The sequence below is a fragment of the Panulirus ornatus genome, chromosome 5 (genome assembly GCF_036320965.1).
Source record: "Panulirus ornatus isolate Po-2019 chromosome 5, ASM3632096v1, whole genome shotgun sequence".
NCBI classification, from domain to species: domain Eukaryota; kingdom Metazoa; phylum Arthropoda; class Malacostraca; order Decapoda; family Palinuridae; genus Panulirus; species Panulirus ornatus.
The window spans coordinates 46,721,565-46,749,102 of NC_092228.1; the positions used below are offsets into that span (position 1 = coordinate 46,721,565).

The window sequence follows — 27,538 nt, forward strand, 5'->3', positions numbered from 1 at the left end:
TCTAGCTGTCATGTACAATGCAATGAAATCAGAACCCCCTATCTGAAACTAGGCCCAACATACCAATCCATGGTTTCCCCAACTGCTTCAAATGCTTGATTCAACATACAGACTGCACATTGTCCCCAAGTATACCACAATGCTCCAATTTGCTCTAACCCTTGCACATCTCATACTCTCCTGCATGTTCAGCTCCTGAGCACTCAAAGCATCTTTCACTCCATCCTTCCACCTCCACCTTGATTTTCCCCTTTTCCTTGTTCGTCTCACTTCTGACATGTATAATCTCTTAGCCATCCTCTCCTTAATCAATCCTGTCTATATGTCCAAACCATTTCTTCACACCATTCTCAGCTCTCTCATGCAAAATACTCAAACAACCATTCCTCTCACTTTGTCACTCTTTATTCAATCAACCCTTCTCACATCACATATTGTTCTTGAACATTTCATTTCCAACACATCTATCCTCTTCTTTACATTTCTATCTTATGCCCATGCCTCACATCCGTACAACACTGACAAAACTGCTATAACATCAAACATAGCCAGAGTTGCACTTTGTGACCTAACTTTTCACACATTCCCTAATGCACCCTAGACATTTGCTCCCTCATCCACCCGATGGCTCACTTCAGCACACATGGTTCCATTTGCTGCCATATCCACTCCCCAGTGCCTAAAACAATCCACTTCCTCTAGGTTCTCTCCATTCAAACTTAGATAACCTGATTCTCTACATTTGTGTACCCAACAACTTTGCTTTATTCATAATACTTTTGCTTTTCTTCTTTCGTACATGCCTTCAAATTTATACACCACCTTCTGCAGTTTCTCACTTGAATCTGCCACTAGTGTCTTGTCATCAGCAAACAATAACTGACTCATCTCCCAAGCACCCCCATCCCTGACAAACTGCATAGCTACTTCTCTTTCCAAGACTCCTGCATTTACCTCCCTCACCATCCCATCCAAAAAACACTTTAAACGGCTATGATGAAATCACACAGCCCTACCACAAACCGAACTTCACCTGGAGCCATTCACTCTCCTCTCTTCCTACCTTCACACATACCTTACTCTCTTGAAACACTCTTCTCTGCTTCTAGCAGCTTTCCTTCCTCACCAAATATTTATTAAACCTTCCACAGAGCTCTTCTATCAACCCTGCCATACATTTACTTGAGATCCATAAATGCCACATATGAATCCTGCTATAAAATTTATCATACACATTCTTCAAAGCTACTCTACACATCCTCTATCACTTAAGGCCTTAAGCCACATTGTTTCTCCCCACTCTAAAACTCTGTGCATGCCTCCACCCTCTTAATCACCACTCTCCCATACAACTTATCAGGAGCTCATAACAAACTTCTACTTTTGTAATCTGAACATTCAAGCATTCCACCAGTCCTTAGGCACCTCATCACATATAATGAAAATCCAAACTAACCAATCAACAACAGAATCATCCCTGTTCTTAAGAAATTCAACTGCAGTTCCATCCACTCTGGCTGCCTTGCAACACTTCATCTAATGCAAAGCTCTCATCTCTTCTCTTTTTACCAAACCACTTATCGTTACTCTCTTACCCTCTATACCTCCACGTCCAAAACATCCCATATCTGCCAACAACACATTTAACAACCCTTGAATTTACAAGTTCCATGTCCTCTTCACCTAATTTCTCCCTCTTAACACTTTCCTCATTTGCCCCTACAATGATTTTCTTAACAGTTTTCTTGTTTTTCGTACACTATTAATCTCCTAACACATTTTCTTGTTTCACCATAAATTTACTGATACTTGCTCACCCTAGCTCTCATCTGTTTGCTTTTTTAGCTTCTGCAATTTTCTCAACCCCATGCCACTTTATGTCATATATCTCCCAATCACCTGTATTCCTACCCGGCAAATTAAACCCCTATACCTCTCTTTTCTCTTTCACTAAATACTTAACTTCCTCATCCCATCACATTACACATTCTCACCTGCCCACCTCCCACCTTCCACATGCCACACACTTCACCCACACATGTATGTAGTGCTTCCCTCAATACTTCCCATTATTCACCCAATCCCCTGGCCTCATTCACTCTCTCCTTTAACCATTCTACACTCCATTTCTTTTGGTTTCTCATCTCACAAGGCTCTTTTCTAAGCTTACACATTTCTGCAGCTCTCTTCCCATCCACATCATTTCCTATTTTCATAAAGGCACTACAAACCATCATCCTCTCCTCCACCAAGTAATGATCAGACATTCCATCAAAAGCCCCTCTCAGCACATTCACATCCAAGAGTCTCTCCTTTGCCTGCTGATCAATTAGTACATAATCCAACAACAATACTGAAGTCCTTCAAAATACTTGCTTCATTTCCTTTACACATTTTTAGTTTGATGCCACTTCCCTATCTACTCTCACTGTCATCTTTTCTTTCCAGTCTCCTCCCACTGTTCACTTCTATCCTGATTACTCCCTCTATATACAGATGGATAGATAAATACATATAATCTCCATATTTTTTACTACTCTTCCAAAACTTTTATTGACATAACAGTTTTTTCCATAGTATTCATACAGAATATATTTATAACAGCAATGAAAACCATCACAAATACTTTCATGGAGAACTTTAGTCACTTGATTTTGTCATTAAAATGATTATTTTTCAACTATCTTTAATATCAATGACAGCTAAAACTAATAAATCATTCTTACTCAGGAAGTGTTTTAATGCAACACCAAATTTAAGGGCTATTTCCCCCCTATAAAAGTAACAAACTTGTTGAAAAAATTTCCCTCATTACTTAGTTACCAATCCTTCTCAAGGTTCTAAAACTTTTTGTTACTACTAACCTTCTGCACACCAGTAAAAGTGTGGTAATACGAGGAAACATAAGTCATGACGGCTCGTTCATCCGGCACACCTTCTGATATGTCTGTAATGTACACAGTTAGTAAGACACACACCTGCACTAAGAGCAGCTTTAATGTTCCTCAATTAGTTCAGCAACAAGGCACACGCTTTAGAAATTAGGTTAAAGGACAATGACAACGTGAAATATCACAATGCTAAACTAGGGAATATCCGGCATATCTGCATCCGAGTGCTGTTTAAGCGAACTGCTGTGGAGCAGACCTCAGTCATAAAAAAAATAATGGTTAACAAATATTCATTACTATTAAAGAGCATCAACAAAGGTGAATGATGAAACCTCATGCACAGGCATCAATACAGGCAATGATAGTAGTAATCTGCTGAACATAACAGAAGACCAATATGCCAAAAGATAACAGGCTTTGCTTATATACAACACAAATTGTGTGTGTAAAGTATCTCTACCATCATTGCTGAAACTTGTGTGGACATACAAAAGTGGCTATCTCATGCATGTTATCATAAATTACTATTTGGGCTAACAGTTCAAAAAAAAATGATCTAGATTACAATTAACATTATGTTCATGTTATTAAGAAGATATGTGGATCATTACAGAAGCTAGAGGCTATGCAGTCACTGGGGCATGTCTCCAGCACTGGATATAACATTCTAAACAGCCAGTCAGCCAGCATTCTTTGCTCCAGCCTTTACTTTTGTTGCTTCTGCAGCTGCTGCACTTTGGCTGCTCATTACTGCTGTAACTACTAGTGTTAGTCCAAGAAAAAGACAACCTATAAGTTATATCAAAGGCAGAACCAGAATGTAACAAACCACTTACAAATTTCGGTTGGCAATAATATTGTTTATTTTCAATAATTTGAATTAACAAGGAAAAATACAAGTGCACTTAGACTGGGTCTGCCAAGATATTTGAAAATTCTGAAAGGTCTAGCATGAAAATGTTATCAACAAAATGAGTTACTGATTAAATAGAGAGTACACGTCAAGAATTTAGGCAGCCATTATCACTGTGGTCAGAAACATTTTAAAAGGTCATACTGCATTACATTTGTTGATAAGCCTTTTCATGCTCGAACTATAGTATGGACAAAGATGCTCAGACAGCAGGGGTCTAGTATCCTGGGTGAGGGAGGCGCGCCAGTGGGTCCATGCTGATGTGGGACCTTGTGTTTACCTGCTGGGCCCCCTGGAAGGCATGGTAGTAGCAAGACACGTAGGTCATGATGGCGCGCTCATCAGCCTTGGGTGTATTCACCAGATCTGAAAACGCCCCCATTATATGCATTAATTACTAAAGAACAATTGTCAAGAGATGCATGGGTGTCAGCAGGTGCACTGGAGTCCTTCAGTAAATTGGCCATGCTAGGTGAGATATTAACTAAATAAGAAGAGCCTTATAAAAGATGTTCACTTGAGAGTTGAATGGTGAACATCTGTCAGTTGTCCGCACTGTAGAAATAAGTGTATAAAGATTATTATGGTTTGTAGAATGAGGGATGTAGAAGACATCAACCAAATACAATCATGCTGACTCAAGACCTTCAATTGAAAGGAACTTCCAGTGAAAGAAACAAATTCAATGCATAAAGTTACCTACCGTCAGGGTCCAACATCCTGGGAATATCGAGATGCTTCTCTGCAATGTCAAAGGCAAGGTTAAGGTTGTGAAGGGGATCATCCTTGGACAACTGAGAGTAGTCCAGCAGGTCGGGCCTGTGACGGTGGATGAGGGCACAGAATGCAAGACCATCCTGTAAAGAAGTTACATGTTAGCTTGTGAAGCATTTAGCTTTTAAGATAAAAAAATTCTACAACTTAAAGAACCATTTCACAAATATACTGTGCTTACTATTATAACAAGAATTATTCAGAAAAAGACAAAGAAAAAAGTGGAACCTTGAAGGAAGTGTGGAAGTTCTGCACGTTGACATTCTTGTAAGGTGCAGTCTTGCGCTGGCACCAGAGCAGGAGACCCTCCTTAGCAGTCATCTCCTCTACACTGATGTCCTGGATAGCAAACCTCAGGATGATTGTCCAGATCATACCCAGAGTCATTTTAAGGTTGCCATCGACAATTTCTGTTGGAAGCACACCATGAATTACATACCATCAATAGTTAGATAAGCAAATAATCTTTTAAAATAAAGCAATGCCATCTTTTAAAAATTGTGGATAGGGAGCTGTGGTTTCAGTGCATTACAAATGATAATCAGAGAACAAATATGAATGGATGTGGCTTTCTTTGTTCCTATAGCTACCACACTAACATGGAAAAGGTGCTCAATCGCAGAAAAGGAAAAAGAGAGCTAATCACTATTTAAAGTAAGTGCAAATGAGGCCATTGTTTGATCCTGATGTAGTCTCCCTACAGTGAGATAGGTAATTAAGTATCTAGAAAAAAGAACCAATCAACCCATCACACAAATACTATTTTCATGGCAACCTGGAAGAAAACCTCTCCCTAAACATTTCCTTAGTGAACACTTCTCCAAGTGTCAAACATGTATTGGGAACATCTTCAGATGAATACCCTATAACATATCATCATCTGCAGTTTCTTATTTGAATCTGTCACCAACTCTGAGTCATCTGCAAAAAGCAATTGACTTGCCTCCCAAGCCTCCCCAACAGAGTACTGACCTGCCCCTCTCTCCAAGACCCTTGGATTCACCTCCCTCGCTACCCAATCTATAAACAAATCAAAGAGCTATGGAGACATCACACGTCCCTGCCACAGACCCATCTTCACCTGGAACCACTCACGCTCCTCTCTACTTTCTCACACACACACATCTTGGTCTCTTACTCAAAAGTCTTCACTACATCCATCAGCTTCCCTTCTGCACCATATATTCATAACACCTTTCACAGAGCATCTCTATCAACCCTATCATATTCATATTTACTTATTTTGCTTTGTTGCTGTCTCCCGCGTTTGCGAGGCAGCGCAAGGAAACAGACGAAAGAAATGGCCCAACCCACCCCCATACACGTATATACATACAGGTCCACACACGCAAATATACATACCCATACATCTCAATGTACACATATATATACACACACAGACACATACATATATACACATGCACACAATTCACACTGTCTGCCTTTATTCATTCCCACTGCCACCTCACCACACATGGTATAACATCCCCCTCTCCCCTCATGTGTGCAAGGTAGCGCTAGGAAAAGACAACAAAGGCCCCATTCGTTCACACTCAGTCTCTAGCTGTCATGCAATAATGCCCAAAACCACAGCTCCCTTTCCACATCCAGGCCCCACAGAACTTTCCATGGTTTACCCCAGACGCTTCACATGCCCTGATTCAATCCAGTGACAGCACGTCGACCCCGGTATACCACATCGATCCAATTCACTCTATTCCTTGCCCTCCTTTCACCCTCCTACATGTTCAGGCCCCGATCACTGAAAATCTTTTTCACTCCATCTTTCCACCTCCAATTTGGTCTCCCACTTCTCCTCGTTCCCTCCACCTCCGACACATATATCCTCTTGGTCAATCTTTCCTCACTCATTCTCTCCATGTGCCCAAACCATTTCAAAACACCCTCTTCTGCTCTCTCAACCACACTCTTTTTATTTCCACAGATCTCTCTTACCCTTACAATACTTACTCGATCAAACCACCTCACACCACATATTGTCCTCAAACATCTCATTTCCAGCACATCCACCCTCCTGTGCACAACTCTATCCATAGCCCACGCCTCGCAACCATACAACATTGTTGGAACCACTATTCCTTCAAACATACCCATTTTTGCTTTCCAAGATAATGTTCTTGACTTCCACACATTCTTCAAGGCTACCAAGATTTTTGCCCCCTTCCCCACCCTATAATTCACTTCCGCTTCCATGGTTCCATCCGCTGCCAGACCCACTCCCAGATACCTAAAACACTTTACTTCCTCCAGTTTTTCTCCATTCAAACTTACCTCCCAATTGACTTGACCCTCAACCCTACTGTACCTAATAACCTTGCTCTTATTCACATTTACTCTTAACTTTCTTCTCTCACACACTTTACCAAACTCAGTCACCAGCTTCTCCAGTTTCTCACATGAATCAGCCACCAGCGCTGTATCATCAGCGAACAACAACTGACTCACTTCCCAAGCTCTCTCATCCCCAACAGACTTCATACTTGCCCCTCTTTCCAAAACTCTTGCATTCACCTCCCTAACAACCCCATCCATAAACAAATTAAACAACCATGGAGACATCACACACCCCTACCGCAAACCTACATTCACTGAGAACCAATCACTTTCCTCTCTTCCTACACGTACACATGCCATACATCCTCGATAAAAACTTTTCACTGCTTCTAACAACTTGCCTCCCACACCATATATTCTTAATACCTTCCACAGAGCATCTCTATCAACTCTATCATATGCCTTCTCCAGATCCATAAATGCTACATACAAATCCATTTGCTTTTCTAAGTATTTCTCACATACATTCTTCAAAGCAAACACCTGATCCACACATCCTTTACCACTTCTGAAACCACACTGCTCTTCCCCAATCTGATGCTCTGTACATGCCTTCACCCTCTCAAACAATACCCTCCCATATAATTTACCAGGAATACTCAACAAACTTATACCTCTGTAATTTGAGCACTCACTCTTATCCCCCTTGCCTTTGTACAATGGCACTATGCATGCATTCTGCCAATCCTCAGGCACCTCACCATGAATCATACATACATTAAATAACCTTACCAACCAGTCAACAATACAGACACCCCCTTTTTTAATAAATTCCATTGCAATACCATCCAAACCTGCTGCCATGCCGGCTTCCATCTTCCGCAAAGCTTTTACTACCTCTTCTCTGTTTACCAAATCATTTTCCCTAACCCTCTCACTTTGCACACCACCTCGACCAAAACACCCTATATCTGCCACTCTATCATCAAACACATTCAACAAACCTTCAAAATACTCACTCCATCTCCTTCTCACATCACCACTACTTGTTATCACCTCCCCATGAGCCCCCTTCACTGAAGTTCCCATTTGCTCCCTTGTCTTATGCACTTTATTTACCTCCTTCCAGAACATCTTTTTAAACCCTATCATATACTTTCTTCAAATCCATAAATGCCCCATACAAATCTCAATGTTTCTTTATGTATTTCCCACAAATTTTTCAAAGCAAACTTCTGGGCCACACATCCTCTATCACTGCTAGAACCACATTTTAACTCCCCAATCTAATGGGCTGTGTATGTTGCCACCTTCTTCATCATCACTTTCCCATACAACCTACCAGGTACACTCACTGAACTTATATATACCTATGTAGTTCTGATATTCACTTTTGTCCCCCTTGTTTTTATACTATAGTACTAAACAAGCATTCCTCCAATCCTAACTATCCAATCAACAACATGACCACACTTTTAAAAAATCAATTGCAATCCCATCCACCCCAGCCACTTTGCCGCAATTCATCTTTACCAAGGCTTTCACCTCCTCTCCTCTTTTCAACAATTCACTTGCCATGACTCTCCACCACCTTATCACCAAATATTTAACAATTTTTAAAATCACTCACCCCATCCCTTCATCTCATCTCAGCCTATTACTGCTTCCTCATTAGGCCCCTTTACCGATACATTTGTTCTCTTGTTTTTCCTCACACCTTCCAAAATATTTCCTTATTTCCAAAATAATTTCTCATTCTCCATGAAACTGGCTCATAATGGTTCATCTTAACTTTTATATGCCCTCTTTTAGAGCTCCAAAAGCTTACTCTTGACCTCTTGTTACTTTCTCTTTTCCATTTCCCAGTCACCTGCACTCCCTTCCTCTAAGTGATGTCCATACACCTCTCATCTCTTTTTCATAAGCAACTTGCTCATCACATACCTACCTCCCACATGCCCCACACTTCCCTCTACTTCCCTATGCACCTACCATTCCTCACCCACTCCTCCAGTAGCTTTGTTTGATTTGACCTTCTGACATTCTTAAGTCAATTTCAACTAGTATATTTACAGACAAGCCTCTTTTCCAATCTTACTCACTTTTCTACCCCTTTCCCCGCCCATATCATTTCCTTTTTTCTTAATGCCTCTGCAAACCTTCACCCTCATCTTCACAAAGTAATGATCAGACATCTTACCAACTTCCCTTTTCAGCACACTCATATCCAAGAGTCTCTCTTTTGCATGCCTATTAATTAGTACTGAATCCAACAATTCCCGCTTACCAACTCCCCTTCTCACTCTTCTACACTTATCTATGTCCCACTTTTTAAACTAAGTAATCCCAATCACCAGCCATTTTTTCAACACAAAACTCCACAAGCTGTTCACCATTTTTATTCATATAATTGGACACACCATGTTTAAAATTTCATCCTTAACTGCCACATTATGCACTCTTGCATTCAAATCACCCATGACTAAAACTCAATTCCTCACATCTAAATTGCTGGCAAACTCATTCAACTCCTCTAAAACACTCATCCCTCCTCCTTATTCTTCTCGTTTCCTAGTGCATAAGAACTAATAGTCCCCTACCTCTGGCAATCAAATTTCACTCTAACCCATGTACGTCTACAGCACATCTTCTCCTCACACTAACCCTTGTCTTTAATCCAAAGACATTTCCAAAACATTCTTCTCCCATCTCTTTGACTTATATTTCAATCAGAGTTAGAACATCTAAATTACCCTCCTCAAACATCCTGGTTTCATACACACACACATTCTGACATCCCAGCCTGATCCTTCCTATAGGATGAGCACTCCTTGCTTGACTCCTGCTCCATTCTTAGAAATTGCAATACAAGGAGGGTAGGACTTATATCTATTACATACCAGTAACACTTAGAAACTATACTGGGTACACAAAAACACCATAATCAAAGTTATAAATGTTTGGCTCTAATCTAAGCCCACTAGAAAGATCAATACCTATAACCCCCACAGAAAAATTTATATTTCAAATACTGCTCCGATAGAATTCTTACAGGAAATCTACCTTTGTGTAGTCACATAACGAGAACACTGTTAAACAGATAGATGTACTCTAGTTGTCAGTTCAGACCAGGCCTGATGATCTTTTAGATAAAACATAAAGCTATTAAAAAAAAATTCTTCTAAATATGAAAGAAATTTAGCACATAACACATTAACAAATGGAAATGTATTTGTACTGAAGTACAGAGACTATGAATACGCTCATCATCTAGGGAGGTGAATAGTGACTTTTGGCTCACCCTGTACTTGTAATTATATTAGTAATTATGAGAATAATTTCTTCTATATCTACAAAGTGCTAAGTATTCAAGAAGCAGTTATCCAGAGAAAATAAAATCAACAGCAGCCAAAAAAACTACTGTACTGTCTTTTGACAATGAAATTCTTAATAATGCAACATCAATGCATAATTCATTATTTTGCAAGAGTCGCTGGGAAAGGGTCTGAAGTAACTCTTGAGCTTTTTTTTTTATAAAAGAGTTCCAAAGGCACATATAAATATACAAGTGATATCTTCCAGTTAAGGAGCAATGAATGGGAGATTCCAGACTAAAGAACATGACCAAATTTCTTGGACAAAATAGCACACTGTTTTACATTTTCCTAGTTTAAAAATGGATCATGAAGTCACAGAACTAACATTTCTCTGTATCAGACTTTACGTAAGGCTGAGCTGTTAAATCAATAAAGAACAATACAATCATCCTTTCAATGAACTTATCATACACATAGATCCCTGAGAAGTGTCACACATAAAACACAAACCTTCAGCACCAATGGACACCAGCTTCACACCCTTGCTGGCAATGAAGTCCAGTGCCTTATTCACATTAGCAATTTTGTGGAACCTCATCTTGCCACGGTCAGGCTTTGGCAGGGTTTCCCCTGAGATGACCTGAAATACAAAAGACATGTAAATGACAAGCATCTATAATGACAAAGAAGTTCAATGATGGATGACAATGACAGACAGATGAAGACAACAAACAAAGCAATGCCAGGTATTCACCAGCATCTGTCATGCTACACAGATAACAAAAATGAATCATAAAGCATGCTAGAAATAAGAATTTTTTTTGATATCAAAAGAGAACAAAGAGTTTGAAGCATCCATTTTAAATGCAGTGTGCAGCTGACTGAAATAAAGATTAAATCATGCGAAGTAATTCTTTCTTCAGCTTTAAGGGAAAGGTTGCTTGGCATGGAACTGATTTCGCAGGGTTTATTTCTTAGCATCCAAAAATTTGCTCTGCATGGAACTGGTTCACATGTCCAATTAATCTCTGTATACTGTACATATATCTTGCATATTTACTTAAACAGTTTTTTCTGTAGCTTGTGTTTTCCATATTTGTAACTGTATTGCTACAGTTTGTGTTTAATACATAAAACAGACATGACTAAGAAATGGCAAGACTGTTTCTTTAGTCATGTAAAAAAAAAAGTCTACTTCTGCAAATACAGTGTTAGAAATCAGAGGCTACTAATAATATACCAAATATTGACCTTCAGGTTTTCTTAACCACAAAAAAAGAGAGAAATCCTATCCATATATAATAAGGACATACAGTCAGGAAAACTAATAATTATTCACATATAAAAAACAGAAGAAAATTGGTGATATTGGTGGTAGAGTTGAAATTAGCCTTTTATCACAACAATGCTTGTGAATGACTGATTCAAAACAGTGATTTTATAATCCATGTACTTTTCAATACAATTCTCTTCAGTATGTTCTTAAGTACTGCATGAATTAATAATTATCAACATAACTAAATAAATACTTGAGAAAAAAAGTAAAATACGTGGAAGTTTTATCTCATGAATGTTTGCAATCACCTCTATTCCAAAATATTCAACAAATAATCACAAAGAGATATGGTAGATTATATTTTTCATAATTTTTTCTGCAGAATTCTCTACACAAGCTTCTTACTTAAAGCATAAATCGATAATCATCAATAAATTCAGAAAAAATGTATGAGAAAGTGGCAGGAGGTCAAGAGGAAAGTACAAGGGTAGAAAAAGAAGGCAAATGAGAGTTGAGGAAAGAGAGTATTATCAAACTTTACGGAGCATAAAAAGATGGATTTGTATGTAGCATTTATGGATCTGGAGAAGGCATATGATAGGGTTGATAGAGATGCTCTGTGGAAGTCCTAAGAATATATGGTGTGGGAGGTAAGTTGCTAAAAGCAGTGAGATGACTTTATCAAGGGTGTAAAGCATGTGTACAAGTAGGAAGAGAGGAGAGTGATTGTTTCCCAGTGAAAGTTGGTCTGCAGCACAGGTGTGTGATGTTTCCGTGGTTGTTTACTTTGTTTATGGATGGGATTGTTAGGGAGGTGAATGCAAGAGTTTTGGAGAGAGGGGTGACTATGCAGTCTGTTTGGGATGAGAGGTCCTGGAAGACAAGTCATTGGTTGTTGTTTGCTGATGATACAGCACTGGTTGCTGATTCGAGTGAGAAACTGCAGAAGTTGGTGACTGAGTTTGGAAAATTTTGAGAACGGAGAAAGTTGAGGGTTAATGTGAATAAGAGCAAGGTACTTCAGCAGGGTTGAGGGATAAGATAGTTGGATGTGAGTTTGAATGGAGAAAAATTGGAGGAAGTGAAGTGTTTTAGATATCTGGGAGCAGATTTAGCAGGGAATGGAACCATGAAAGTTGACGTGAGTCAAAGGGTAGGGGCGAAGGTTCTGAAAGCGATGAAGAATGTGTGGAAAGAGAGAATGTTATCTCAGAGCAAATGGGTATGTTTGAAGGAACAGTAGTATGGAGGGTGGTGGATGTGTTGGAAATGAAATGTTTGAGGACAATATGTGGTGTAAAGAGGTTTGATCAGGTAAGTAATGAAAGGGTAAGAGAGATGTGTGGTAATAAAAATAGTGTGGCTGAGACAGCAGAAGAGGGTGTGTTGAGATAGTTTGGACAAAGGGAGAGAATGAGTGAGGAAAGGTTGACAAAGAGGACATATGTGTCAGAGATGGAGGGAACAAGGAGAAGCAGGAGAACAAACTGAAGGTGGTAAGATGGAGTAAATAGATTTTGAGTGATTGGGGCCTGAACATACAGGAGGGTGAGAGGCGTGCAAGGAACAGAGTGAATTGGAACAATATGGTATACCAGGGTCAACATGTTGTCGATGGACCGAACCAGGGTATGTGAAACATCTGGGGTACACCATGGGAAGGTCTGTGGGGCCTGGATGTGGCCTTTTTTGTCTATTTTTCCTAGATACCTCGCTGATGCAATGCTGTTTTCTGTTGGGCAGGGTGGTGCCGGAAATGGATGAAGGCTAGCAAGTATGAATAGGTACATGTGTGTATATGTATATATCTATGTATGTATATGTGTACATGCTGATATGTATATGTATGTGTATATGAGTGGATGGGTCTTTTCTTGTCTGTTTCCTGGTGCTACCTTGCTGACACGAAATGGCAATCAAGTATAATAATAATAATAAAATTTGTAGAGGCTTTCGGAAAAGAAGAGAGAAAGTTGGGGTGAAGAGAGTGGTGAGAGTAAGTGAGCTTGAAAAGGAGACTTGTGTGAGGAAGTACCAGGAGAGACTGAGTGCAGAATAGAAAAAGGTGAGAGCAAATGACATAAAGGGAGTGGGGAGGAATGGGATGTATTTAGGGAAGCAGTGATGGCTTGTGCAAAAGATGCTTGTGGCATGAGAAAGGTGGGAGGTAGGCAGATTAGAGAGGGTAGTGAGTGGTGGGATGAAGAAGTAAGATTGTTAGTGAAAGAGAAGAGAGAGGTGTTTGGATGATTTCTGCAGGGAAGTAGTACAAATGACTGGGAGATGTATAAAAGGAAGAGACAGGAGGTCAAGAGAAAGGTGCAAGAGGTGAAAAAGAGGGCTAATGAGAGTTGGGGTGAGAGAGTATCATTAAATTCTAAAGAGAATAAAAAGATGTTTTGGGAGGAGTTAAATAAAGTGTGTATGACAAGAGAACAAATGGGAACATTGGGGAAGGGGGCAAATGGAGAGGTAATAACAAGTAGTGGTGAAGTGAGAAGGAGATGGAGTGAGTATTTTGAAAGTTTGCTGAATGTGTTTGATGACAGAGCGGCAGATATAGGATGTTTTGGTCAAGATGGTGTGCAAAGTGAGAAGGTCAGGGAGAACAGTTTGATAAACATAGAAGAGGTAGTGAAAGCTTTCCAGAAGATGAAAGCCGGTAAGGCGGCAGGTTTGAATGGTATTGCAGTGGAATTTATTAAAAAAGGGGGGGTGACTCTGTTGTTGACTGGTTGGTAAGAATATTCAATGTATGTGTGGTTCATGGTGAAGTGCCTGAGGATTGGCAGAATGCATGCATAGTGCCATTGTACAAAGACAAGGGGGATAACGGTGAGTGTTCAAATTACAGATGTATAAGTTTGTTGAGTATTCCTGGGAAATTATATGGGAGGGTATTGATTGAGAGGGTAAAGGCATGTACAAAGCATCAGACTGGGGAAGAGCAGTGTGGTTTCAGAAGAGGTAGAGGATGTGTGGATCAGGTTTTTGCTTTGAAGAATGTATGTGAGAAATAATTAGAAAGACAGATGGATTTGTATATAGCATTTATGGATCTGGAGACGGCATATGATAGATTTGATAGAGATGCTCTGTGGAAGGTATTAAGAGTACATGGTGTAGGAGGTAAGTTGCTAGAAGCAGTGAAAAGTTTTTATCAAGGATGTAAGGCATGTGTACAAGTAGGAAGAGAGGAAAGTGACTGTTTCCCAGTGAATGTCGGTTTGCGGCAGGGGTGCGTAATGTCTCCATGGTTGTTTAATTTGTTCATGGATGGAGTTGTTAGGGAGGTGAATGCAAGAATTTTGGAGAGAGGGGCAAGTATGCAGTCCGTTGTGGATGAAAGGGCATGGGAAGTGAGTCAGTTGTTGTTCGCTGATGATACAGCGCTAGTGGCTGTTCGGGTGAGAAACTGCAGAAGTTGGAGACTGAGTTTGGTAAAGTGTGTGAAAGAAGAAAGCTGAGAGTATATGTGAATAAGAGCAAGATTATTAGGTTCAGTAGGGTTGCGGGACAAGTTAACAGGGAGGTAAATTTGAATGGAGAGAGACTGGAGGAGGCCAAGTGTTTTAGATATCTGGGAGTGAATTTAGCAGTGGATGGAATGATGGAAGCGGAAGTGAGTCACAGGGTGGGGAAAGGAGCGAAGGTTCTGGGAGCATTGAGGAACGTGTGGAAGGTGAGAACATTATCTTGGAGAGCAAAAATGGGTATGTTATTTGGTTGCGAGGCAAGGGCAGTGGAGGAGGGTGGATGTGTTGGAAATTAAATGTTTAAGGACAACATGTAGTGTGAGGTGGTTCGATCGCATAAGTAATGAAAAGGTAAAGGAGATGTGTGGAAATAAAAAGTGTGTGGTTGAGAGAGCAGAAGAGGATGTGTTGAAGTGGTTTGGTCACATGGAGAGAATGAGTGTGAAAAGATTGACAAAGAGGATATGTGTGTTGGGTGGAGAGAACGAGAAGCGGGAGACCAAATTGGAGGTGGAAGGATGGAGTGAAAAAGATTTTGAGCGATCGGGGCCTGAACATACAGGAGGGTGAAAGGTGTGCAAGGAATAGAATGAATTGGAATGATGTGGTATACCAGGGTTGACGTGCTTTCAGTGGATTGAACCAGGGCATGTAAACGTCTGGGGTAAACCATGGAAAGCTTTGTAGGGCTTGGATGTGGAAAGGGAGCTGTGGTCTCGGTGGATTACACATGACAGCTAGAGACTGAGTGTGAACAAATGTGGCCTTTTTTTTGTCTTTTCCGTGCGCTACCTTGTGTGTGTGTGTGTGTCTGTGTCTATGTGTGGGGGGGTTAAGCTATTTCATGTGTGGCGGGGTGGCAATGGATGAAGGCAGCAGGTATGAAAATGCACATATGTATATATGTATGTCTGTGTATGTGTACGTATGCATACGTTGAAATGTGTGTGTGTGGGCATTTATGTATATACATTTGTATGTGGGTGGATTGGGCCATTCTTTCGTCTGTTTCCTTGCACTACCTTGCCGACGCGGGAGATGGCAATTAAGTGTAACAAATAAATAAACTATTCAGGACAACATACCAAAAAATTGATATACGAGACAGAGTTTTTCCACGGTTGCTGAGATGGCATGGGCAACTGAATCTCCCAATCAAGACGATCTCATTTATGCTTAATTGCACTCCTAGACAAACATGAGTCACACTCTCCTGCTTACACTCTGGACATCACCCACCACTAAAACACTGCAAACACTATTTACAAAAATCCCAAGACCCTTCATGCCAAAGATGTAAATACCATAAGTGAGATATTGAGCACTTCCTACTCAGTTGTCCTGCACTCTCAGCACATAGATGCACACACAACATTACAACACTTTATTACCTGTGGTTCCGACTAGTGTATGTGGTTAGCTTCACAAGTGCTGCAGGATAAAAGGGACTCCTAGGATAGGAAGTAAAGACATATCTATATAGTTTTTCATTCTTGATCACCGTTTTCTGCTTAAGCAAGGTAGCAACAGGAACCGACAAACAAAGGTTGCATCCGCTCACATCCATTCTCTTGCTGTCACGTGTAATGCACATAAAACACAGCTCCCCATACACAGCGGGGTAATTCCTGCCTCAGGAGTCCCTTCCATTCCTGTGAGTGTCCTGCAGCACTTAGGACTGGCCACATCCACCAGATGGGACCAAAGGTCATAAAGTGCTGTGATGTTAAGTGTGCTCTATGTGCAAAGAATGCAGGGCAACAGAGTTGTAAATGGTTAGTGTCATTTATATGATAGCAGCAGGGAATGAAGGGTCTTGAGATATGTTGAAACAGTGTTTTTAGTTTTGAGGTGATAGCTGACGTCTAGAACATAAGTGGAAGAGTGTGATTCATACTTATCTCAGAGTGTGGTTTCTGTTGGGTGTATGTCTGGTGGGTTGGAGTTTAAGACTGAGTTGGAGGTTCTATTTAGTGCTTGTCATGTTACTTCACTGTGTATGTGTTATGTCACTATTGAATGTGCTCTGTCTTAGAGAAGAGGAACAGCTGAATTGACTGAACCAACTGCCACGACCAGGATTTGAACCTATGTTGGCTCAACCTCAGGTGGTCTGTAAACGTGTCATGGTTGGAAATGCTAACCACTTCATCAAGGAGAAAACAGCCCAAAATATACTGACATTAACCAAAATATACTAGAATAATATGGAGTATGTCATCCAATTGCTAGATCTGGCTGACAATTTTTGATCTAAAAAATGATGATTTCTCCAGAATGCTCAAAATAGGACAGTTTCCTAGACATTGAAATACATCTAAAATAATGAAATGATAAAATGAAAAACTATATCCCTTATGAAATAAAAAACATTATATAATAATAAAATAATACATAAAAAAAAAACAAATGATATAGTCTTCAATTAAGTTGGGAGGGCTTTTTAAAGACATTGTGGTGATTCTTTCCTAGCTCATCGACAAATTCACCTCAGTTGTAGGAAATATGTTACCCCTAAATATCCAAGACAGCCACCAGCTTTTTAAAGATAGCTACTAATTACAATGACAGTTTGAATTACTTTTTTTCCCAAAAACTGACAAAGCCATTCAAGTTGAATGACCTTGGGGTCAATTAATGTTTTCATAGTGCAGAAACTGGTTTTAGAACTTCATTATATCACTTAGTTCAAGGATATAGTTTGTTATAACTACATTTTTTTTTCATACTTGATTGCCATTTCCCACATTAGCGAGAAAGATCCAAGAACAAATTAAGAAAGGCCACATCAGATCACATCCATTCTCTAGCTGTCATGTATTATGCACTAAAATCACAGCTCCCTATCCACAACCAGGCTCCACAGACCTTTTCATGGTTTACTCCCAAATGCTTCACATGGCCTGGTTCAGTCCATAACATAACATTTTCATTACATAATAATTTGGGTGTGGCTGTGTGCTTTGGGGGTACTAGAAAAGACATAGTGCTTTTGCTTTAGCAGTCAGCCACATCACTCAGACAGCATACTGGTACTAGTTTTCAGTGTCTACCCAGCTCTTACATATGGTTCCAAAATAATTCTAGTGTATGGTAACAGCCAAACGTGTTGGCTCACATGCTAAACTAGAAAAGAATAGCATGAGGAGGGACTCTGTATATTGAGAAGCATATCCAGCTTTGACATAACGTGTATTAAGAGAGCAAGAAGACATGACTTTTTGTAAGTAATCATTAACATCCGAGCCACCACAACAGGAGCCAGATTCAAGAGGACTATGTTGCATAGTCAAGTCATTGCAGTACTTGGGTAGGGAGGTGACATCACTGCTATACAACTCAACATGGGGTTCAGTGTCAGCTAATTAACCAACAATAATAATTTTGAGTCCAATCTGATACCTCATTAGCCCAACAAGAGTTAGATAACTGTATCTGAACTGACAGGATGTACCAGTGTGGGAGAACCAAGCCAAGCTAAGGATAATGGGGGTTTAGTAATTTGAATGGTGTTTAGCCCACACAGAACTTATATGACACTGGATGAAAGTCTGGGCTGGGCAATAGGCATCTGGATGAACCTAGATGAATCACATACCAAGAAGTGCACACAGTCATATATAGTAAAAGGATAACCCAAGACCTTTAACCATCAAAATGGAAAACTAGTCAGTGTAAGTGTTGCCTTTGTCAAAAGGACATACAAGAATGCCCAAAGTCACCTCCAACCTATCACAGTCCAAAAATTCATGGATAAAGTGATACTGCAAGAACTGTTCCTAGGCTTAAAGACATCAACACTCTACCAATCTGGGATTAAAGATCTCAGTGCTATACCACCAATCTTGATGGATATGGTGAGACCAGATGAAGCTGAAGGGATGAAAGAAACTGACTAGAAACAAGGCAAATTACCATCAAAGTTGCTGACTGATGTTCAACAACCCCCAGCCGGAAAATGCTAAAAAAGAATGATCCACTGCTGATAGTAGCCCAGAGAAAAGTTGTAGTAAAATGCAGAGAAAAAAAGAGTCCAAAAGAATCTGAATGTTTTAAATTGAGAAAGAGACTCCAATCTCTAAATAAGGCAGGTCATGATTATGCAAAGCAACCGCTGACTGAATGAGCCTAGAACCTAAGTGATAGCAGGCTACTGAAAATACCAAGTGGTGGAGATGTTGTAGTTGAGGAGCTGAAGAATCATTCTGCCTGCTTGGTATGACTGCATAATAGAAAGAGAACAACTCTGAAAACATTACAACACTTGCAGTGCAATCAAAGCTCTTCTAGAAGTGGTATGTGGCCTTCTTCTCTGAGCTTCTCCCCAACAACATTGAGACAAAAACCAACAAAGATAATAACATCCCTGCATATCTAGCCTTACTGACCTGGCCTACTTATACAAGTAGCAATATTAGCAACTGGGATTAGAATCATCCAAAGTCAATTCAACTAGGCTTAAAGAAGAAGAGCTAATGACGTAAGTGGCTGCTGCATCCAAAACAGACATAGTTATGACTGAGATACTTCAGCTAAAGTGCTATTCAAGATACAAGATGTAAAAACTATGAGAAATTCAATATAGCACAAAATCCTATTCCTTGTATTCATGAACCTGTTTAAATTTTCAAAGACCAGGAAAAGGTATCTGGTAGAACTCTCCAAGATAATAGCATCAGTGTTTCATAAGACACTGCTTTAGAAATCTAAAAACAGCTTTGGAAAGCAATCATTGACCAGCATACAGTATAGAAGATAAGTAGTCTGTTCACTACTTATCAAAAATAAGATTTGTTCAAAACACCTGCCATGGATTAACACTGACCACATCCGTACTCTAACACTAGTGATGACATCTCTTCACTGAACATGCATTTCTGTACTTCAGAATCCCACCCTAACAACAAAGGGGAAGATGTTAGAACCAGTCCACATCAAAGACAGCCAGGCAAAGACAGCTCTGGAGCTCCCTGACATCTATATTGACATCCTGCTCAACTACTTCACAAAAATAGAACCATAAACTACCTCCAGCCAGAGCCCCAACTCTGCCTTCATGCAAAAAAAAAAAAAAAAAAAAGAAATGAATAAATAGATAAAATCAAAACCATTTTCGACAGCAATCTTGAAAAATAGCAGTCATCTTGGAATTTTAAGTGACAAATATTTTCCACTTTCAAAATGACCCATGGAAAGCCCAAATACAATATATCCATCCCTTGCTTTATGTATGATTGCAGATGCTATTTCACTATTCTTCTGGAAATCTACTTCTAACACATCCTCTTTTTATGCAGTTAAAAATTTGCTACTATAAAGGTGTGTGCAGTTGAAAGTGTCCCAAAACTTCATTTTTCTCTGTATGTTTATCGGTCTCTACGTGTGATTTCTCTTTGCCTGAGGTTTCAGTAGAATATAACTCCTTCATAAAGCAAGGGATGGGTGTATTTAGTGTATGGATCACCATCTAAACTATATTTCAATCATCAACTGGGCTTCAGTGGCATCAAGTACAAATGTGCAATATGTGCAATCATCATAAAGTATTGTGGAATGAGGCATATGTTACACAAATTGCAGCACCAACAAAAGTATCATGCACAATAAAATGGCACCACGTACTCTTAATACCCACTGCAGATGCATTAGATAGGAAAGTCACAATCTGGCTTAAGTTCCAAACATTGCATTAGAAAAAAAGTGTCATGTAGAGTATAGTGTTAAAAGTGCCTCATAACAGAGTGATGACCAATGAGGGTGGGGAAGAGGTACTTGTGTTGCCTAACGTCCTGAAAAGAAAAATGCACACCATTACATCTAACTTACCCTAATGGCTACATTTCAAAATTTGAACTGACCAGAGTTACAGAACAAGCAAAAACAAACAGATTTTCCTAATACTGAACATTAATCTGTGCAGCTACATACCCCCCATATCTACGCAGTTCATTGTCTCCACAGGAGTACCTAGAGTGCGAGAATGAAATTTCTATCATGTAATTTTCTAGAGTCATGGTGTTCATATGAATGTGTCCACAGATAAAGACATATAAACTACATATACATTTATGTAGTGGCAGGATATAAAAATGATGGTTCAGTATAACATTCAAGAGTCACGTGCAATGTGGTAGGATTAAGTGTCACACACAGTAAAGTGGAACCAGAGGTAAAGAACATTTAGGGTCTGCTTAATGTTGAAGATCCATTCCTGGGAAACAATTTGTTGAATTAAAGGAAAGTAAACCAAATTTTACCATAGGACTCAATGTGATAATGGGGGTTATGTCTTTGGGGAGACTTCTTAAACTAATTTTCACATAATAATGTATAGAAAATGCTATGAAACATATAGTGAAATACAGGTATATCATTCATCTACATATCTAAAATTAGAATTACTGTTTATGACAGTATTGCTTTTAAGTGAAAATACATTACACTAAGTAAAGGCATGTTATGTTGATCCTGATCACCATCCACACATGATGTGTTCTTCACTAATTTCACCTATGATATGAGTGATCTTGTTGCATCAGCACACTGCAGGCTCACTATCTCACTCCACCTGCATATTCAGGAGCTGTTCTCACTGATGTAGCAGGAAAAGCCAAGAGGTCTGGCAATATCAAGAGAACAATCATCAGCATCAACAAAGCACCTAATTTCACTTCCAAGCTGAAACTCTTCCAGCTCCTTTTCTCACATGCACAAGACTCACTCATGTAGTGTCTCACCTCAAGAAGCAGCATAAGCTTAAGGCCATTGCGGAATTCTTCTTCAATGCTCTCAATGAGGGTGCCCGCCTTACGCAGGTGGGAGTTACACCAAGCAGTGAAGGTCTGCAAAAGAATGACATCCATTAACATTTGATCCCATAGTGTATCAAATAAATGACATTAATAAAACAATACAACCAGAAGTATTTTCATTTCAAAACATTCTGTATGCTCATAAATGCCAAAAAAAAAAAGACTAAACTAAACACTGACATAAACAAAAGATGGCAAAAAAAAGTGAAGACAAATAAAGACAAAATGACTGAAAGCATCATGAGGATAAGGACTTGCAACGAAAAATAAAACATTTTGGATAATTCAACTTTGGCAAAAAGTATGGCACAGGGTAGATAAAGCTGGACTAGAAAAGTATTGCATAGAGAAGTGTATGGGAAAAAGTTTTGTCAAATAAAGAATTATATGCAGTACATCATAAAAGAAAAACATCTATTTTGATAATACTCAATTTGATGATATCAAGTAGTCCATCTTGAGGGATATTATGAGCATATGTGTATTGTGTGGTGACAGTGGGACGTATTAGGAAGATTTTGAGAATCACAGCACCTATCTCCAACTTCTTATGTACTGAATAACTTGGAATGCACATGGGGGGAGCTCCATCCACTACCAGGCTTGTGTTCCTGAAAAGGGTGAATTTTAAACAAACTGAAGGTAACTGATTCCATTTTCCCATTAAGAACCCATGCAAAAATGATATATATGTTCCGTGAGATGTCACTCTTTACTTAAAGATGATATAAATTGGTGATTCTACAAATCTATCCTCCACCTCTTATCTCCTCCAACTGATTTTATGCCATCTTTTATATTCCCCTTGCACAGATCCAGATGAACAAATGTATACAGCCCAGATAACATACCTCCTCAAGTCCTACAGGAGTGTCTCTGAGCTCGCTCCAATCTTCAATCACCAATTTCATCTTTGTCTAAAATCCCAGATTTTTTCCTCCCTCATGGAAGCATGCCTCAGCAAACCTACCTCTAAGAAAGCCACTCTAATCCCCTTTTTACATATCGCCTCATTGCCCTCACTTGCACTGTCTCTTGAGTATTTGAAGCATTCCTCGACCTTAATTTTCTTAAACATGAAGAATTCCATTCTCTTCTCTTTGATCAACAGTATGGATTTCACAGTGCTATGTTAAGAATCTAGGCTGTGGAAATAAACTATCTGAGAGGAGCATGTGGTGTGACTAGATGGAATGAAGGAAGAAATGAGGGGATGTAAGAGAGTTGAGGTATGGCAGGGATGGCAAAGGGAATGAATTGGGAATGGTAGAATCAGTGAAACATAATAATTTGAGGCAGTTGGGCATGTGGAAAGAATACAAGATGGGGAGTATACAAAAATATATGATAGTACGATTAATGGGGTTGGCCACTTGTGACATGGGGAAACAAGAGTGGAAGAGTACTGCAAAGAGAGAAATGGTTGAAGAATGTGTGCAATGGAGTATGTGAGGGAAGCATGTAAAGACAGGGTTAAGTTGAGACTCTAATGCCGTAGGCAACACCTTGATGGAAATTCCTGGAGGGAATGGTCATCAGACTTCTAGATAGATAGTTGCATTTGTGCTGTGATTATGCTTTGGGTGAGCAGCTATTTCACATCTACAAAGGTTTTATACACCCTAGTGTGGAGCACTGCTTACACATTTGGGAAGGATCTTCCTCCACCTCTTTACTAACCAGTCTGGAATTAAAAGCCTTCCATCTCATTATTTCTCTTGGCATCACCATTCTTCAAGCATCCCTTCCTCTGGACTGCTATGCTGCTGCTTTTTTCTTTTCTACAGGTATCTTTTGGTCCACTTTCCCAGTAAGCTGTCTGAATGTGTCCCTGCCCTCAAGACATGGACATAAGGCACATGGCTGGCTGCTGCTTCCCGCAGTTTCTGTGTGGAGGCTGTCCACTCAAGATGTGCCCGTTGTGATACCTACTCCTTCCCTTGATCAGCAAAGCTTTGGAATTCTCTTCCTTCTTTTGTCTTTCCTTCTTCATATAACCTTTCCACATTTAAAGCACTTGGTGTCTCAGAGTAATGCACCAGTAAAGGCAAAAGCTTGAAATCTTCAGCCATATTCATACCAAACAGCAGAGTGAAGTGCTATTTGATAGTTTTACATATATCCTGGCTCAGTCTTTTTTCTTTTCTTTTGAAACAAATACCTTCCATGGCATTCTCTTTAAATAAAACCTTGTCTCATCCACATTAAAAGTACTCTTCAGGGAGTAGCCAGCCTCTTCAATGACACCCAAATACTTGAATCACTTCCATATCTACATTACCGAAAATGTCTCACCAGTGAGCCTGATGTTACTGAAGATGAAATTCCTCTTGAAACATTCAAAACATCTGTGGCAACTTTCAGCCACCCGGTGTTTCCCATGTTTTCTCTTTAAATTCCTGTGGAGACTTTTGGATTTCCCATGAATCATCACCTTACACAGAGAAACACTGTGCTGGGTTTCATCTTCGGTCTATGTGGCGAACAGTTTCTCAATCTGCTTCAAGGGTTGGCTTCTGCAACGAGTTGTTCTGGTTGTAGTGTCTGGTTTTCTAACCTGTGTACTTCTTCTAATCTTGACTGCATTACTAAAAACTGTCTGACACTCATAAGAGCTGAGCCAAATGCTCTTCTGGTGTCCACTGTGCAATCACCATCTGGGTGAAAATGAGGGCTGGGGAGAGGCGTGTGCTGGGGAAAAGGGACCTGCGGAGCCAGATGTAAGCTGGGGGAATGAAAGGGACCTGAGATGCCAAATGTACACTGGGGGAACGAAAGGGACCTGGGGTGCAAGGTGTGTGCTGGAGGAGAGGGACCTGGGGAGACAGGTGTGATGGAGAACAAAATGAAACAGGAGGGTCAGGTGTGTGCTGGGGGAGGAAAGGGGCCTGGGGAGCTAGGTGTGATGGAAAATATGAGGGGCATGTAAAGCCAGATGTGTATTGGGGGAATGAGAGACCTGGGATCCAATTGTGTACTGGGAGAATGAGAGAGACCTGAGGAGTTATGTGTGAGTGGGGAGAATGAGAGACCTGGGGAGTCGTGTGTGTGGGGAGAAAGAGAGACCTGGGGAGTCATGTGTGTGTGGGGAGAAAGAGAGACCTGAGGAGTTATGTGTGAGTGGGGAGAATGAGAGACCTGGGGAGTCGTGTGTGTGGGGAGAAAGAGAGACCTAGAGAGTCATGTGTGTACTGAGAGAATGAGAGAGACATGAGGAGTCATGTGTGTGCTGGGAGAATGAGAGACCTGGGGAGTTATGTAAGTACTGGGAAGTAAGAGAGACCTGGGGAGTCAGGTGTGTGCTGGGGGAGTGAGAGAGATCTGGGGCCAGCTGAACTTGGCCAGCATGTCTGTCTCTTACTTCATCTTGAAACTGAAATATATCTGGACTTGCTGAGGTTAGCGTAGCACAGACACCCATGACGTAGCACAGACACCCGTTGACGTAGCACAGACACCCGTTGACGTAGCACAGACACCCCCTGACGTAGCACAGACACACCCTGACGTAGCACAGACACACCCTGACGTAGCACAGACACACCCTGACGTAGCACCAACACCCCCGACGTAGCACAGACACCCTTGACGTAGCACAGACACCCTTGACGTCGCACAGACACCCCCTGACGTAGCACCAACACCCCCGACGTAGCACAGACACCCTTGACGTAGCACAGACACCCTTGACGTCGCACAGACACCCCCTGACGCAGCACAGACACCCTTGACGTAGCACTGACACCCCCTGACGTAGCACAAACATCCCCTGTCGTAGCACAGACACCCTTGACGTAGCACAGACACCCCTTGACGTAGCACTAACACCCCTGACGTAGCACAGACACCCGACGTGTCACAGACAACCCCTGACGTAGCACAGATATCCCCGACGTAGCACAGACACCCTTGACGTAGCACAGACACACCCTGACGCAGCACAGACACCCCCTGACGTGGCACAAAAATCCCCTTACGTAGCACAAAAATCCCCTGATGTGGCACAAAAATCCCCTGACGTAGCACAAAAATCCCCTGACGTAGCACAAAAATCCCCTGACGTAGCACGGACACCCTCTGACGTAGCACAGACATCCCCAGACGAGGGCAAATCGTCCTCCGCGACTAATCTTTTCCTGCAACATTATTTTCTTTGCCCTGAGTGGCCAGTTCAGGAATGCTGTCTGTGTCACCACTTGACCGCGATCATCATCATCTTTACCATCCATGATTTTATATTACAAAATTCCTGTAGTAACCAGAGTGGCCCTAATTATAATATTTCATTCTGTAATTAATATTTTGAAGACCAAGGACACCCATGTGAGTCTAACTGTGCATCACAATCCACCATTTGGAAAGGTGTTACACCAGTGTGATACAGAATACTAAGATGTCTCACACGATATTTTCTTCCAAGGACCGACCATTGTCACGAGTATTTAGCTGACCATCATCTACTTGGGTCATTGTGTCGTTCCTCCACAGATGACGTGAAGCATATTACTGATTTCACAGAGAACTGTTAAGGTCTGCTGAATGTGGACAACATCTCTTAAAAAAAAAACAAAAGAAAAACGTCATGCGATTTGTTGTCTCTGGACTATTGTGTCTGTCATCCTGAAGAGAGAATAGACGTTATATATATATATATATATATATATATATATATATATATATATATATATATATATATATATATATATATATATATTATCCCTGGGGATAGGGGAGAAAGAATACTTCCCACGTATTCCCTGCGTGTCGTAGAAGGCGACTAAAAGGGGAGGGAGCGGAGGTCTGGAATTCCTCCCCTCTCAGTTTTTAATTTTCCAAAAGAAGGAACAGAGAAGGGGGCCAGGTGAGGGTATTCCCTCAAAGGCCCAGTCCTCTGTTCTTAACGCTACCTCGCTAATCCGGGAAACGGCGAATAGTTTGAAAGAAAAAGAATATATATATATATATATATATATATATATATATATATATATATATATATATATATATATATATATATATATATATATATATTGTAATGCATCACATACGGACAATATGACCCAAAGTATCGTGTGTTTCATATGGAAAACAACCTCAGTGTCTCCAAACACACACACACCTGACTAAGTGGCAGGTGTGAAGCGGGTTAGGTTGTGGTGTAGCTGTGGTGAAGATGAACATCGTCAACCAACCACAACCTCGCTATCACTCAGCTCTGATGTCAACCACACACACACACACACACTGGGGCCAGATGTGTGTGTGTGTGTGTGTGTGTGTGTGTGTGTGTGTGTGTGTGTGTGTGCTGAGAGGTCAGTGGTAGGTCAAGCCTCGGGGGTCAAAGGCAAGACTGAACGGTTGGGACAGGTGGACGGTTGGAAGAGATGGGACAGGTGGACGGTTGGGACAGGTGGACGGTTGGAAGAGATGGGACAGGTGGACGGTTGGGACAGGTGGACGGGTGGGACAGGGGGACGGTTGGGACAGGTGGACGGTTGGAAGAGATGGGACAGGTGGACGGGTGGGACAGGTGGACGGTTGGGACAGGTGGACGGGTGGGACAGGTGGACGGGTGGGACAGGTGGACGGGTGGGACAGGTGGACGGTTGGAAGAGATGGGACAGGTGGACTGGTGGGACAGGTGGACGGTTGGGACAGGTGGACGGTTGGGACAGGTGGACGGGTGGGACAGGTGGACGGTTGGGACAGGTGGACGGGTGGGACAGGTGGACGGTTGGAAGAGATGGGACAGGTGGGCGGGTGGGACAGGTGGACGGTTGGAAG

The 27,538-nt window shown here is 40.8% G+C and overlaps 1 protein-coding gene across 3 annotated transcripts in view; it reads right to left on the minus strand.

The window, feature by feature from the left end:
• The window catches only part of Actn (alpha actinin), a 196,195-nt gene that overhangs the window by 37,273 nt on the left and 131,384 nt on the right, over nucleotides 1-27,538 (minus strand). For 2 of the 3 annotated variants that reach the window (XM_071662192.1, XM_071662194.1), the window contains 5 exons: nucleotides 21,680-21,784; nucleotides 10,701-10,830; nucleotides 4,807-4,988; nucleotides 4,508-4,661; nucleotides 4,085-4,170 (listed from right to left, as the gene is read on the minus strand). In XM_071662192.1, the coding sequence (XP_071518293.1) occupies nucleotides 4,085-4,170; nucleotides 4,508-4,661; nucleotides 4,807-4,988; nucleotides 10,701-10,830; nucleotides 21,680-21,784 (657 nt within the window). Of the gene's footprint in view, nucleotides 1-2,864; nucleotides 2,948-4,084; nucleotides 4,171-4,507; nucleotides 4,662-4,806; nucleotides 4,989-10,700; nucleotides 10,831-21,679; nucleotides 21,785-27,538 lie in introns of all 3 variants that reach the window. The other variant, XM_071662193.1, reaches the window with a different exon arrangement.